The sequence below is a fragment of the Jaculus jaculus genome, chromosome X, assembly GCF_020740685.1.
Source record: "Jaculus jaculus isolate mJacJac1 chromosome X, mJacJac1.mat.Y.cur, whole genome shotgun sequence".
NCBI lineage: Eukaryota > Metazoa > Chordata > Mammalia > Rodentia > Dipodidae > Jaculus > Jaculus jaculus.
This window is the reverse complement of record NC_059125.1, coordinates 43242093-43258461: the sequence shown is the minus strand read 5'-3', so window position 1 is coordinate 43258461 and position 16369 is coordinate 43242093. Positions and strand designations below refer to the sequence as shown.

At 41.5% G+C, this 16369-nt stretch overlaps 1 protein-coding gene across 1 annotated transcript in view; it reads right to left on the bottom strand.

The window, feature by feature from the left end:
* Positions 1–16114, bottom strand: part of Nyx (nyctalopin) — a 39644-nt gene extending 23530 nt beyond the window's left edge. The window contains exon 1 of the mRNA XM_045139853.1: positions 16051–16114. Coding sequence (XP_044995788.1) covers positions 16051–16114 — 64 coding nt within the window. The remainder of the gene's footprint in view (positions 1–16050) is intronic.
* Between the last annotated feature and the right edge of the window lie 255 nt (positions 16115–16369).

Genomic DNA, 16369 nt, shown 5'->3' with positions numbered 1-16369 from the left:
TCTTAAATAAGTTGTATTTTGGGGTTCTATTTTGTTGTTTACTGATTTATAGTGCCTTTGACTTTGTCTTCTGTCATCCTTGGGGGCAAGATCTCACTCAGCCCCAAATTGACATTGAGTCCTTTACAGTCTCCCAGTTGACAGGATTAAGGGTGTGGGGCAACACACAACCTTAGGGACTTTGACTTTGTTAGATGATCTATTTGTTTTAATACCCACTCTTACATAAATACTCCATGCTGATTTTGATTGAATGTGTATATTGCTCAGTTGAATATTAGAATTTGCCTGTCCTTTGCTCAATCCAGCCTACTAGAATACTTGCATAGCAGGCAAATCTAACACTTAGGGTCACTTCTCCTGTTACTCTGGAAGTAACATAAAAGCCACACTTGATATCTTAAGCTCCTACCCTGAGGTTATACAGCATCTGATTTATACATCTAAGAATACAGTAGATAACTAGTAAACCCAAGCATCAAATTAACCCAAGATGCAAAAATCTCCACATTATAATACAAGACACACGAAAAAAATCAAGACAATATAATTCTACCAACAATTATAAATCCATCAGAAATGACCTTCAGTAAGAATAATTTAGAAGAAATGCCTGAAAAAAAGATTTCAAAAGAATGATTATATCTATGTTCAAATAAATCAAAGAAGAAAACATACTACTGAAAGAGACCACAGAAAACTAACTTAATGAAATAAGGAGGTCAATATAAAACATGAGTAAGGAAATAGAAATACTGAAGAAAAATAAATCAAAAATACAAGAAATGAAAAACACAATAAGTCAAATAAAAAACTCTAGAATACAGGTGTGGCACTGCATGTCTTTAATCCCAGTACTCAGGAAGCAAAGGTAGGAAGCAAAGGTAGGAGGATTACCATGAGTTTGAGGCCACCTTGAGATTACATAGTGAATTCCCGGTCTGCTTGGGCTACAGTGAGACCCTATCAAAAAAAAAAAAAAAAAAAAAAAAAAAAAAAAAATCTGTAGAAAGTCACACCAATAGAATGGATGAAGGAGAGGACAAAATATCTAATCTAGAAGAGCTGTTGTAAGATATAATACAGTCTAACAAAGAGAAAGCCAAACTAATAGGAAAGAAGAAATGGGAATTTTAAGACGTATAGGACGCTATGAAAAGATCAAACAAGAATTCAGGGCATAGTAGAAGGAGAAGAATTTCACTCCAAAAACATACTAAGTTGTCTTAACATAGTCATAGAAGAAAATTTCCCCCAAATAGGCAAAAAGATGCCAATACAGATAACAGAAAGCCTTTAGGACACCAAACAGACAAAACTAGGAAAGAACCTCTCCTTGCCACATTATAATTAAGCTACTAAATGTACAAACCAAAGAAAATATATGAAAAGCAGTTAGAGAGAAACATTAAATCACTTAAAAGACAAGCCCATCAGGATAACAGCAGATTTCTCAACACAAACTTTAAAAGCCAGAAGGCCTTGGAGTGATGGAAGTACTTAGATAACAAGTGTTGAACAAGATTACATTGTCTAGCAAAGCAATTCATCCAAACTGATGGATAAACGAGGACATTCCATGACCAAAAAAAAAAAAAAAAGCATGCTAAAGGAATATTTGACCACTAAACCAGCTCTACAGAAAATAATTGAAGGGATCCTCATGCTGAAGAAAAAGGAAAGCACACACATGGGGTAACAGGAAAAAAAAATCATACTCAAATAAGTTAATGCAAGAGAGTAAAGGAAAAACTACAAAACAAAAAGAATGGTAAAAATAAATCCATACCTTTCAATAATTCTTAATATCAATGGACTCAATATCCCAACCAAAAGACACAGGCTTGCATACATGAATAAAAGGCACAATCCTTCTGTTTGTTGCCTCCAAGAAACTCACCTCTCCATGAAATACAGACACTATCATAGGGTGAAAGGATGGAAAATGGTATTTCAAGCAAACCGGCCTAGAAAACAAGCAATTGTTATCCTAATATCTAAAGGAATAGACTTGAAACCAAAATTAGTAAGGAAAAATAAAGAAGGATACTTTATATTGATTAAAGGAACAATTCAACAGGAAGACATTACAAGTATAAACATATAGTTGCCTAACATGGGTGCTCCCAATTTCATCACACTATTAGACTTAAGGTCATAGATAACACCAAGTACAAGTGTAGTTAGTGACTTCAATACCCCAGTCTCATCAACTGACAGGTCATCCCTGCAAAAAATAGAGAGATTCCTGAATTAAATGATGTCATAGAAAAAATGTACCTAACAGATATCTACAGAATATTTCATCCAAATGCTACAAAATACACATACACTTTGAATAACCTAATGAAAACACAGGCTACAGAATTAAAGAGTTCTCAAATGAAGAAAAACAGTTGGTCTATAAACATCTAAAAAATTTTCTACATACTTAGCCATCAAGGAAATGTAAATTAAAACTACCTTGAGATTCCATCTCACTCCTGTCAGAATGGCTATCATCAAGAAAACAAATGACAATAAATGCTGATAAGGATGTAGAAAAAGAGGAACCCTTCTACACTATTGGTGGGAATGTAATCTGGTAGGCCCATTGCGGAAATCAGTGTGGAGGTTCCTGAGACAGCTAAAAATAGATTTGCCATATGACCCAGCTATATCACTCCTAGACATATATCCTAAGGACTTATCACATTACTTTAGCAATATTTGCTTAATCATATTTATTGCTGCTCTATTCAAAATAGCTAGGAAAATGGAACCAGTCTAGATGTCCCTCAACTGATGAATGGATAATGAAAATGTGATACATTTATTCAATGGAGAGGTAAAGAAAAATGAAACTATGAAATTTGCAGGGAAATGGATGGACTTGAAAGGATTACACTTACTGAGGTAACCCAGGCCCAGAAAGCCAAACATTGCATATTCTCTCTCATCTGTGGATCCTAGCTATGAAGGTTTACTTGTATGTGAATTGGAGTGAAAATTGGTAGCAGAGGCTAGAAAGGTTCTATTAGTGAGAGAGGAGAGGGAAGGACTTAAGGGGATGGTACTGCATGTATGTAAGCAGATGAACAGATTACTAGGGGTGGAATGGCCTAAGTGAGGTCAGGAGAAGAGATTGAGTAAATTGAGTAAAGGAAGGGTGGGGAGGGAAAATCAAACTTTAAGAGGATATGAATGAGCCATATGGAAACACTTTTTTGGAGAATGAAACACTCATAAGCCATAGATTGTTACTAGAAAAAGTTCAGTGCAAGAGATAGGATACCTTCCAGTGAGTTGTTGGCCAGGGAGGTCCCTGATGACCCAAGAACATTACAGGTCATTGCCAAGTGTCTTGGTTTTCTACCAGAAATAGATGGTAAGACCCTATTGCTGATGACTCCACATGCTTGGGCTGCAAGGTCACTGAGAAACCAACCTGTAACTGAGCTAAAAACCTCCTCCATGTAGACCAGCTGATAGAAAGCTGGAAAAAGTGATGCTGCATGCAGCCCTATGAGAGAGAGAAGTCATCAGTGGAGATACTTAACAGTGGACACTGCAAGCCTGAAGTTTGGCCAGCCAGTACAATTGAGCCAATGGGTGCAATACTGGCATGTCTGTTATGGAGAAAACCAACCATATACTAAGTGGACTGGAGGCCAACTCCATGGGAGGGAATGCCTGGTACTGAAAACTTATGATGGGGAGGTCATGAGACTTAGGGGTGTAACACCTGCTCTTGTCTGGATAAATACATATTTTATGCTAACCAAACTGCCCAGCAAGCTCTTCTCTTAATGTACATATCCATATATTAATGCTACTCTCACTTTTGGTTAGAGAAGCTTCTCTTTTCAGAGGGCAGTGACTACTGGGATGACTCAAAAGGCATCATAGTTCTGAGAAGTGACAGAGGAGTGCTCAGCACTGAAACATCTCTATCACACCTTCCAAGGCTCAAGGTCCATTGGGAAGAGGTGGCAGAATGCAATCTTCCAGACATAAATTGGCCTACATATCTATAATCTCAAACTGCCTAGCACTACCTTCCCAAGACACTCATAATAGGAGGAAAAGGTAATGACACCAAAATAAAAGAAAGACCGCTGGGCGTAGTAGTGCACACCCTTAATCCCAGCACTTGAAAGGCAGAATAAGAGGATCACCATGAGTTTGAGGCCACCCTGAGAATACAGGGTGAATTCCAGGCCAGACTGGACTAGAGTGAAACCCTTCCTCGAAAAACCCAAAACAATAAAAATAAAAATAAAAGAGAGACTAATTGAGAGAGGGAAGAGATATTGTGGTGGTTTGATTCAGGTGTCCCCCATAAACTTAGGTGTTCTGAGTGCTAAATTCCCAGCTGATGGAAATTTGGGAAATAATGCTTCCTGGAGGCAGTGTATTGTTGGGGGCAGGCTTATGGATATTATAGCCAGTTTCTCCACGCCAGTGTTTGGCACACTCTCCTGTTGCTATTGTCCACCTTATGTTGGTCAGGGGTGATGTTCACCCTCTGCTCATGCTATCGTTTCCCCTGCCATCATGGAGCTTCCCCTTGAGCCTATAAGCCAAAATAAACCTCTTTTTTTTCCCACAAGCTGCTCTTGGTTGGGTGGTTTCTAACAGCAATGTGAACCTGACTGCAACAGTAAAGTGGTACAGAGGAGTGGGATTGCTGCTAGACACCTGACTGTGTGGCTTTGGCCTTTTGGAGCTGATTTGCAAGAGGAATGTGGAAGGATTTGAACCTTGGCCTAAGAGATGCCTTCCAATGCTGCAAGTCAGAGTTGAAAGGCCTGAATGCAGTAAGAACTATGGACTGTGAGGATTAGTTTATGAGGGTGAGAAACAGCTTTGCTTGGACTGGGCTAGCAGTTTGTGTGAGAAGCTTGCTCTTATGCCCAGTCCTGAGAACTTGTGCAGGGTTGCCTTGTGTAGAAATGAACTGGTGTGAGCAGAGGGATATGGCACAGAAAGAAAAATCTTCAGGTAAACAGCTGCAAATGAGAGATTACAACCTTTGAGATTGGGCTAGCTGACCTACGCTGGGGCAACAGGAAGAATGGAGATTCTTTTGAAGGCACCTGAGTCCTCAACAAGTGTCACGTTCTTCAAAGCCTGTTTTATCCACACACACACATACACCCCGCCCGGATTAATAACTTGGCACCCTACCTGGTATTGTGGAGTATAAGAAATGCTGGAAAGAGGGTCACTGAGTTTGCAACACGGTCTTGGGTTTTGGGAATGGCCATGGGCAGTGTGAAGCAGGCTTGCTGGATGCCTGCATGGAGACCCCATGGGGCCATGAGGATGAACCATGTGTTGCAGTGGAGACCCAGTGGAGATGCCGGGACCACGAGATGGCTGCCAAGGAGAGCTGTCGGCCCTCGATGAAGTTTTCCAGGACTGTGAGTAGCCTCACTGGAGGGGCGAAATTGGAACTCCAGAGATTTGTTGCTGGTTAGAATTATTGGCACTGGAGATTTGTCACTGGCTAGAGTTGTTGGACTTGAAGCAACAGAGTTTGATGTTGGCCTTGGTAGTTTTAAATCTTGTATTGGTTGAATATTTCTTTGCTATGCTCAATGTAACCTTTTGCAGTGTGAATGCTTATTCTGTGCCATTATGGGGTTTTTTGAGGTTATTTTTTGGAATTATGGCTCAGTTAAAAGACCTTGGATTGGGGTTGGAGAGATGGTTTAGCAGTTAAGGTGTTTGCCTGCAAAGCCAAAAGATCCCGGTTCAATTCTCCAGGACCCATGTAAGCCATTGGGATTTATAAAAAAAAAAAAAAAAAAAAAATGGGACTTTTTAAGTTGGGCTGAATGCATTGCATTTTATATCATGAATGGTTATCAGTTTATGGGGGCCAGGGGCAGATTGTGGTGGTTTGATTCAGGTGTCCCCCATAAACTTCGGTGTTCTGAATGCTAGATTCCTAGCTGATGCAGATTTGGGGATTAATACCTCCTGGAGGGAATGTGTTGTTAGGGGCAGGCTTATGGGTGTTATAGCCAGTTTCCATTGCCTGTGTTTGGCACAATTCCCTGTTGCTATGGTCTACCTTATGTTGGTCAGGGAGTGATGTCCACGCTCTGCTAATGCCATCATTTTCCCCTGCCATCATGGAGCTTCCCCTCAAGCCTGTAAGCCAAAATAAACCAATTTTTCCCATAAGCTGCTCTTGGTTGGGTGATTTCTACCAGCAATGTGAACCTGACTGCAACAGATATGATGGACAGTGGGTTTGTGAAGGGGAAAGTAGGGGAGGGGAGGGAATTATCATCGTTTATTTTCTGTAATTATGGAAGTTGTCAATAAAAACGTTTTTAAAAAATAAATTGGTTGGATTTAAGGCATATGTCATCAAAAAATTTCAGAGTGAATAAAATGGCTGGAGAGATGGCTTAGCTGTTAAGATGCTTGTCTGCAAAGCCAAAAGACCTCGGTTTGATTCCCCAGGACCCACTTAAGCCAGATGCACAAGGTGGCACATGCATCTGGAGTTCATTTACAGTGGCTGGAAGCCCTGGCATGCCCATTCATATTCATATTCTCTCTCTCTCTCCCTCTCTCTCTCTCTCTCTCTCTCTCTCTCTCTCTCCTTCCCTCCCTCCCTCCCTCCCTCTCCCTTTTTCCCTCTCTCAAATAAATAAATAAAAATAAAAATGATAAATTACTAAAAAAAAAAGGTATGAGGCTACAGCTCAGTGATATAACACTTGCCTAGCATGTTTAATGTTTAATCCCCAGTACTGCAGAAAAAAAAACATGATTAATTAAATAAGCCAGTTGCACATTGTCACATATTATATTATTTCCCTTTATAGGAAGTATCTAGAGTCGGCAAATCCATAAGGACAGAAAGCAGATTTGTGACTACTAGGGCTGAAAAAAGGGAAAAACCTTGTAATAACTGCTTAATAATAGACACAGGATTTCCTTTTGGGGGGATGAAAAATTGTCTTGGGACTAGGTACAGGTAATGGTTATGCATCACTGTGAATGTGCTAAGTGTCACAATTTAAAATGATTAGTGCTAAATTTTATCTCCGTTTTTACAAAAAGTCACAAGGTATCCCTGAATCTGGACAAAAGGAATCCCTGTTTTCGTGCTCTAGAGCGATGTGCAGGCCGGCCCTGAGCTGCAGAGAGTCAATTTGGCCAGGCCCAGGCACAGAATAGCATCTTAATGCAGACCAGCTGAGCAGTCACTCTCTGGAGGCCCTCGGCTTTGCAAATATGTGTTTTCCCCCTTGAGGTCTGCTAAGGGAACAGTTACTCATGGAGTTTCCAACCACAGACTGAGTTTAGAATGTTTCTTTATGCTCATTGTTTGAAAAAGACTGTGTTACATGAAACCAAAATAGCATGGGAAAAATATGGTCCATGTTCTGGTTTCAGCAAAATCTATTCAAGCCACTTTGGCTCTAGAAATCATTCTCTTCCCTCTCCTGGCAAATGCCTCCCCTAACTGCTCCTCACACCAAACCCAATGCTAGGTTTCTCAAAAGGGGCTGGAAGAAATAGCAACACAGCAGGGGAGACTGTTCAATGGCTTCTGGCCTCATGTGACCCTAGAACTTGCTTCCCATACCATGCAAGTACCTTTTTGTGACAGGAAGAAAAGATCATGGACTCTGGCTTTTGCTGGCTCAGGTGAGTCCTGAGCACTGGATAAATCTGTCACTGGAGAAGTGGTCTGCTGATGGCTTTGCAGGCCTTCTGGAACTTAAGTGTGAAAATCTGTCCCATCTGACCAATAGGATACAAAGTCCTAGAAAGGCCTCCAGGCCTAAATATTGATCATTACCATGCTATGGTTTGGACATTTGTGTCTCGTGTGTTGTCCAATGGTTCATATGTTAAAGACTTTGTCCTCAGTGTGGTAGTGTCAGGGTGTAGGATCTTTTTTGAGACAGGATCAAATGTAGATTAGGCTGGCCACAAACTCTCTCTGTAGCTAAAAATAGAGTGCTTGGATTCCAGATATACACCACCATACCTGGCTCAAGTTGCAAGACCCTTAAGAGTCAGGCAGTGGTTAAAAGCCCTTGCTCGCAAAGCCTGATGTCCCAGGTTTGATTCTCCAGTGTTCACATAAAGCCAGCTATACAAAATGGTGCATGCGTCTGGGGTTAATTACCAGTGGCAAGATGCCCTGGAATATCCATATTCCCTCTCTCTCTCTCTCCCTCTAACTCTCTCTCTCTCTCTCTCTCTCTTGCTCACTTGTTTTATCTCACTCTTTCTTTGTTTGCAAATAATAAATCATTACATGCACACTTTTAATCCCAGCACTTTGGAGTCAGAGGTAGAAGGATCATTGCGAGTTCGAGGCCAGCCAAGGAGACCCTACTTCAAAAAAACCTATTAGATACATACATAGATACAGATCCAGAACTTGGTATAAGTAAGTCAGTCTCTGGGGTACTTCCCTTGTATTCCCTTGAATATGTTCTTGATATCCCAGGAAGTCCCACAAGAGTAGGTTGTTATTAGCTAACCTTGAATCTCCCCTGAATCCTCCTGTGTTTTTTTTTTTTTGTGTGTGTGTGTGTCTCACCATATAATCTCTTCTTATTGCACACACTTCTACCATGAGTCCCCAACCAAAGCCAAGCAGATATTGGTTCTATGTTCTTGAACCTCAAGAACTGTGAGCTAAATAAACCTTTATTCTTTATAAACAATGTAGCTGTCAGTATTTTGGTACAGCAACAGAAAATAGAATAGGACATGACCCTAATAGGAAGGAACTTAAATGCCCAATAATAAGGAAATGTTATGCATAAACTAGTATATTCACACAAAGGATATTACTTGTCAATAAAAGGAAGGAACCACTATCCCCCACAGTGATATCAATGAATCTCACACATATTGCTCAACATGCCACAGTACCACCTAACTTTCTGGGATTTAATCCACTTGGAGTATAGCTATTCTCTCCCTACAACCTTCCTTTCTTCTTTCAGATCAAGTTGCTTATGGTATAATTTACTTAAAATAAAATATACCCATTTTAATATACAGTTCAGAAAGTATAACTAATATATACATCTATCAATCCAATCAAAATTTAGAGCATTTCTAGAGCCATGCATGGTGGTATCTCATACCTATAAGCCCAGCATTCAAGAGGCTGAGGTAGAAGGATCACAATGAGTTCAAGGCCAATCTAGGACTACAGAGTGAGTTCTTCAGAGTGAGACACTGTGAAGAGAGAAAGAGAAGAGGGAGAGAGGGAGAGAGAGAGAGAGGGGAGAAGAGGAAGTTTAGAGCATTTCTAATATAATTTCTAGGTTTCCTCAAGTCCCTTTGACATCTACCCTCTCCACAGCCTAGCTCCTGACAACTATAGATCCACTTTCTGAACTTTTGACTAGTTTTGCCTTTCTGAGCTGACTAGAATCTGTATAGGTATAGATACGGATACACCTCCATTTCCTTGATCAATCACCTATTGATTAGTGGTAAGGTTGAATATGAAATACCCCTCATAAGCTCATGTGTGAAGTACTTGGTCCCAAGCTTGTGGCATTATTCTGGGAGGGTGTGGAAACTTTAGGAAGTATGGTCTAGCTGGGGGGAAAAGGTTACTGCAGACAGGTACTTAGGGCTGTATCTTGCCCTGGCCCCTTCTTGTATTCCCTTTCCTCTACTTCCTGTGTTCCATGATGTTGTATTCAGGTTCACATTGTCAGCAGAAATCACCCAACCGAGAGCACCTTGTGGAGAAAAGAGGTTTATTTTGACTTACAGGCTCGACGGGGAAGCTCCATGATTGCAGGGAAAACAATGGCATGAATAGAAGGTGGACATCACCCCCTGACCAACATAAGGTGGACCATAGCAACAGGAGAGTGTGCCAAATATTGGAATGGAGAAACTGGCTATGACACCCATAAGCCCACCCCTAACAATACACTCCCTCCAGGAGACATTAATTCCCAAATCTCCATCAGCTGGGAACCTAGCATTCAGAACATCTAAATTTATGGAGGACAATGGAATCAAACCACCACATTCCACCCCTGACCCCATAAACTGATATCCATACATGATATAAAATACAGTACATTCAGTCAACTGTTAAAAGTCCCCATAGGTTTTATCAATTCCAATGATGTTCATACATCCCCATAGTCCAAGGCCTTTTAACTGAGCCATAATATCACAAAATCCCCCCAAAACCATAATGACACAGAATAAACACATTACAAGAGATGGCATTGGGCATAGCAAAGAAATATTCAACTAATATAAGATTTAAAACAATCAGGGCAAACAACTCTGTAGCTTCAAATCCAACAACTCTAGCCAATGACAAATCTTCAAGTTCAATAATTCTGACCAGCACTAAGACTCTGGAGTTCCAATTCCACCCCTCCAGCTAGGCTACACACAGTCCTGAAAAACTTTTATCAGGGGCCGGCAGCTCTCCTTAGCAGCCATCTCATGGTCCCGGCATCTCCACTGGGTCTCCACTGCAATGCAAGGTTCATCCTCATGGCCCCATGGGGTCTCTATGCAGGCATCCAGCAAGCCTGCTTCACACTGCCCATGGCCATTTCCAAAACACAAGACCGTGTTGCAAATTCAATGATCGTCTTTCCTGCATTTCTTATACTCCACAATACCAGGAAGAGTGCCATTTTGTTAATCCAGGTGGAAATAAAACAGACTTTGAAGAACAGAACACTCTTTGAGCACTCAGGCCCCTTCAAAAGAGTCTACATTCTTCCTGTTGCCCCAGTGCAGGTGAGCTGGCCCAGTCTCAAAAGTTGTTATATCGCAATTGCAGCCGAATGGGCAGCAGTTCACCCAAAGATTTTTCTTTCTGTGCCATATCCCTTTGCTTACTCCAGTTCATTTCTACGCAAAACGACTCTGCACAACTTCTCAGGACACGGGCATAACAGCAAGCTTCCCACATAAACTATTAGCCCAGTGTAGGCAAAGCTCTTTCTCACCCTCAGAAGCCAAACCTCAGTCCATAGTTCTTACTGCATTCCGGCCTTTCAACTCTGACCAGAATAGTCCATCAAGCTGTACTTACAGCACTACAAGACACCACTTAGGCCAACCTTTCAAATCCTTCCACATTCCTCTTGAAAATCAGCTCCAAAAGGCCAAAGCTACAAAGTCGGGTGTCTAGCAGCAATCCCACTCCTCGGTACCACTTGACTATTGCAGTCAGGTTCACATTGCCCATCGAAATCACCCAACCAGGGCTGGAGAGATGGCTTAGCAGTTAAGCTCTTGCCTGTGAAGTCTAAGGACCCCAGGTCGAGGCTTGATTCCCCAGGACCCACATTAGCCAGATGCACAAGGGGGCACACGCATCTGGAGTTCATTTGCAGTGGCTGGAAGCCCTGGCGCACCCACTCTTTGTCTCTCTCTGTCTGCCTCTTTCTCTCTCTGTCACTCTCGAATAAATAAATAAAACTTTTTTTTAAAAAAAGAAATCACCCAACCAAGAGTAGCTTGTGGGGACAAAATATTTATTTTGGCTTACAGGCTCAAGGGGGAAGCTACATGATGAACAGAGGGTGGACATCACCCCCTGGCCTACAAAAGGTGGACAACAGGAACAGGAGAGTGTGCCAAAGACCGGCAAGGTGAAACTGGCTATAACTCCCATAAGCCCACCCCCAACAATAGACTGCCTCCAGGAGGCATTAATTCCCAAATCTCCATCAGCTGGGAACCTAGCATTCAGAACACCTAAGTTTAGGTAGAAGCACCTGAAACAAACCACCACACATGATGTGAACCGCTCTGTTCCACCATGCCTCCCTGCAATTATGGACACCTCTGGCACTGTGAGCCAGGACAAATCCTCCCTCCCTTCAGTTGTTTTCATCACACATTTGGTCACAGTGACAAGAGTAACTAACATAAGTAGCATTTTGATTGTTCTCAGTTTGGGTCTATTGTGACTAAAGCTGATACAAGACATGCATGTCTTTTAATGGAGATGTGTTCTCCTTTCTCATTTATCTAGAAGGAGGATGGCTTGGGTCATATCAGTATATCTGACTTTCTAAGAAACTGACTAACAGGACTCCACAATGTTTGTACCATTTTACATTTCTACCAGCAACTCAGTTCCAGTCATTTCACATTCTCTTCAATGTTTGGTATTTGTCAGTCTTTTGCATTTTTAGCATTCTTCCTTTAAAATACAATACTTATCCTTTTAGAAGGAGATGTAACACCTAGTCTGAAAAAATGTATCCAACTGAAGAAAGGGTCTACTCTGGGTGGTTTTACCCATTCAACCAGCAAATCCTTATGAGGCACTTATTATGCCTTAGACTTTAATATAAAGAAATGGTAAGGCTGGGCATGGTGGCACACGCCTTTAATACCAGCACTCAGGTAGGAGGATCACCCTGAGACTACATAATGAATTCCAGGTTAGTCGGGGCTATAGTCAGACCTTACCTCAAAGAAAGGGGGGATACAGCCGGGTGTGGTGGCACATGCCTTTAATCCCAGCACTTGGGAGGCAGAGGTAAGAGGATCACCGTGAGTTCGAGGCCACCCTGAGACTACATAGAGAATTCCAGGACAGCCTGGGCTAGAGTGAGACCCTACCTCAAAAAAAAAAAAAAAAAAAGAAAAGAAAAGAAAAAGAAAGGGGGGATAGTAAAAGGCTGGAGAACTGGCTCAACGGTTAAGGAGCTTGTTTGCAAAACCTAATGGCCCAGGTTTGATTCCCCAGTATCCACATAAAGCCAGATACACAAAATGACACATATATCTGGAGTTCTTTTGCAACAGCAAGATGCCATAGTGTGCGCATTCTTTCTCTTTCTCTCTGCACTTGCAAGTAAATATATAAATGTTAAAAAAAAATATTTTAGGGCTGGAGAGATGGCTTAGTGGTTAAGGTGCTTGCCTCCAAAGCCAAAGGACCCAGGTTCAATTCCTCAGTACCCATGTAAGCCAGATGCCCAAGGGGGCACATGTGTCTGGGGGCCCTGGTGTGCCCATTCTCTACCTGCCTCCCTCTCTCTCACTCTCTCCCCAAATAAATACATAATTTTAAAAGAAAAAAAATTAAAGAAATGGTCAAAACACAAAGCCTGACATCTTTAAAGGGGTATTTTACTTATATCCCTTCCTCTCTCTCCCTCCCTCCCTCCCCCTCTCTCTCTCTCTATCTCTCTCTCTCTCTCTCTCTCTCTCTCTCTCTCTCTCTCTCTCTCTCTCTCTCTCTCTCTGTCCCCAAATAAATGCATAATTTTTAAAAGAAAAAAAATTAGTCTAGTGAGCAGAGTAAAGTTACAGAGACAGAGAGGAAATATATTTCCCATGAAGTCTCTTGCAGTCTGAATGAGGAAGATAATCCCCACGTCTAAACTGGCAGAAGACATTTCATTGGTACAAGACACTGGTTTGAATGAAGTCAGAACAATAATGAGTTAAACAAATGAAAAGAAATGTTCTACCATAAAAAAAAATTAAAGATATGGTCAGAACACAAACCCTGACATCTCTAAAGGGGTATTTTACTTATATCCATCTGTGAAAAGAAGCTCTTCCAGGAGACCTATCTTTCCCCAGAAAGAGAATTTCTTTTCAGGCTTGCCCCAAATTTCTCCTGCTATAAGCTACCTCTGATTCTCCCTAAGCTCTTGTTCTGGGAAACTCAGTCAGACATTTTCACTAGCCATCCCTCCCTGCCTGCTTCTTGGGAACATATTGTCCCTATTGCTATGACTTGTCAGAGAAATGTTCTCTGTGCTGCTGGAGTGTTTTAAATGAAAGCACCAAGGGACGTGGAGATGGTCAGTAATTTTAAGTACATCTATTGTTAGCAATCAATGTCACCGCTGAGTTGACCACATTGTCACCAGAAGTCTGGATGCCTTTTAGCATTTTGAATTTTGCAACATGCAAACTCTGAATACTGTCTGCATTTTGAGACCAACAGCAGAGCTTTGGGTGCATGGTGAAAATAATATTGGCTCTTAGAAGCAAGTATTTTGTCCCAAAGAGTCAATAATTTTTTTCACCTTTCTAGTTAGGTGAAATGGCAAGAAGCTGGCTATTGGTAATTATATAAATATATAAATTACATAAAAATTAGATAAATATATAAATATCAACCTCTGTCCTTTGGAGGATCCTCAAGGTAGGAAGTCATATCCTATTTATCATAATGTTCCCTATGTGCTGTTCCAATTTTATTCTCATTTATTTATTGAATCTCCCTTCAAGGTAAATTTCCCAAGGTCAAAAACAATAAGGATGCATCCTTTGCACAGACTGAAAGTGCATTGCCTACTGCTTGACTGAACTGAACAAGTTCCACTCTTCATTTTTATTTTTTTATTTTCAAGTAGAGAGAGACAGACAGAGAGGAGAAAAACTAGCCATGCCTCTAGCCCCTGCAAATGAACTTCAGACACTTGTGCCACTTTGTGCATCTGGCTTTATGGGGGTACTGGGAAAATGAACCTGGGTCATTAGGGTTGGCAAACAAGCACCTTAACTGCTGATCTCTCTCTCCAGCCCCAAGTTCCACTTTTTGAAAAAGTAAAATACAGAATAAGAGAATTCTGTTACAACTCTTTTAGAATGATAGGATAAAATATTCTCTGTCACATTCTACTACACAGATCATCCTGACTTCAAGTAATTAAATTCACCCCATGGTTAGAAACAGATGTTTTGTATAGAATCGTTTACTGAAGAACTTAAGAGATCCCCCCCACTCCAGTCTATTTTGGATTTGAACTGCTGGAGCTGGAGAAAATATTTTGTGAAGCATCATCTTGGGTTGGGGGTGGGGAGTGGGAATTAATTTTTCAGTGCTAGTCATGGTATCCAGGATCTCACTCAGATCAAGCACTCATTTCACCACTGAGCCACAGTCCCTTCTTAATATACTGAAGATGCATACAACAATAGAAAAAAAAAAAAACTTCCTCAAAACAGAAAGATAGGCTGAGGTAGGAGGATCACTGTGAGTTTCAGGCCAACCTGGGCTACAGAGTAAATTCCATGTCAGCCTAGACTAAAAACAAAAAGAAACAGATAGGCATGATGGTACACAACTGTAATCCCCCATAATCAGGAGGCTAAGGCAGAAGGATTGCTACAAGTTCAACATATCAAGATTGAGGCCAGCCTGGTCTATGTGAGACCCTGTTTCAACAAAAAAAAATGAAAAAAATGAAATATCTGCAATCTCACAGTTTCATCATCTTTTTACTTTTTCATCTGTCCTTTAGGAAGATGGTTTAAGAAATTTTTGTTTTTAACTATATAAGTTTAAAACAATGTATGTAGAAAATCACTATCATTTGGAAGACTGTAATACTGAATTATCTGAAACTAGAATAACCTATTTCATATATTTGGTGCAGGAGTTTTGTTTTTAAACAAATGCAAAAAAAAAATAGGTCCTACCACTGGCTGTTTCCTGTATCCATCCCTCCCCCACAATCACACCGCAGTGAAATCTGATCAGAAAGAGCTGACTTGGAGCCACTTGGAGACCAGGTCTTTAAACAGAAGCCACAGGCCTTCTGGCCATTTTCCTGTCCTCTTCCAATTCTGGCATCCACTGTCAGCCGGACTTACCATGCAGAAGCAGGACCAGCATTCCTTGGCCTTCCTTGCACTGATGGCTTAGAGCCACCCAGCTGTATGAACCCTGCCTAAGGGGAGAAATTGCAGGTCACTAGGTCACAGGATGCCAAAGGCAGTCCCTTGAGAACCTCCCCACCCCCCACAAATCCATACTTTATTTGCAATGCCTGGGCCATGTCCCATCCTTACATTCATTCCTCCCCCTCCCTGAAGGACCCTGTTCTTGGATTAAGAAACCAGTGAGACCAGGCAATCAGAATCCCCCACCCCCGCCGCCACACACACACACAAATTGACAGCTTGGAACTGTTTACAAACTCTTCATTAGGCCAAAGCCCTGACAACAACTCAGCCAGTGTCACTGACAACCCCGCAAGAAAATGGACAATGGGAAAACCTCTGCCAAGAACCTTTAGTGGCTTGTCCCCGAATGCTGCTTACCGTCCTGGGGGCTTGCCTGGACCTGCTCCCCCGAGGTACCCCACAGCGCCCTTGGTCCCTCCATCTCTCAACACAGGCCGCCACAACTAAAGAAAAAAGTCCATTGAGAAATAAAGGCTGAGGAAGGGGGCACGGGGTGGAGTGGCAAGGAGGAATAGCTGGTGGTGCAGGTTTGAGTGCTTGTTTTTCTTTCTCCAGATATAATGGCAGGAAAATCCTCTGTATCAGATGAGGATTAACAGAGATGAGAGAATGTGTCTTCCTTTCCAATCATCAAAGCCAATGACAGATTTTCCTGACACACCAATCAGCTTTATAC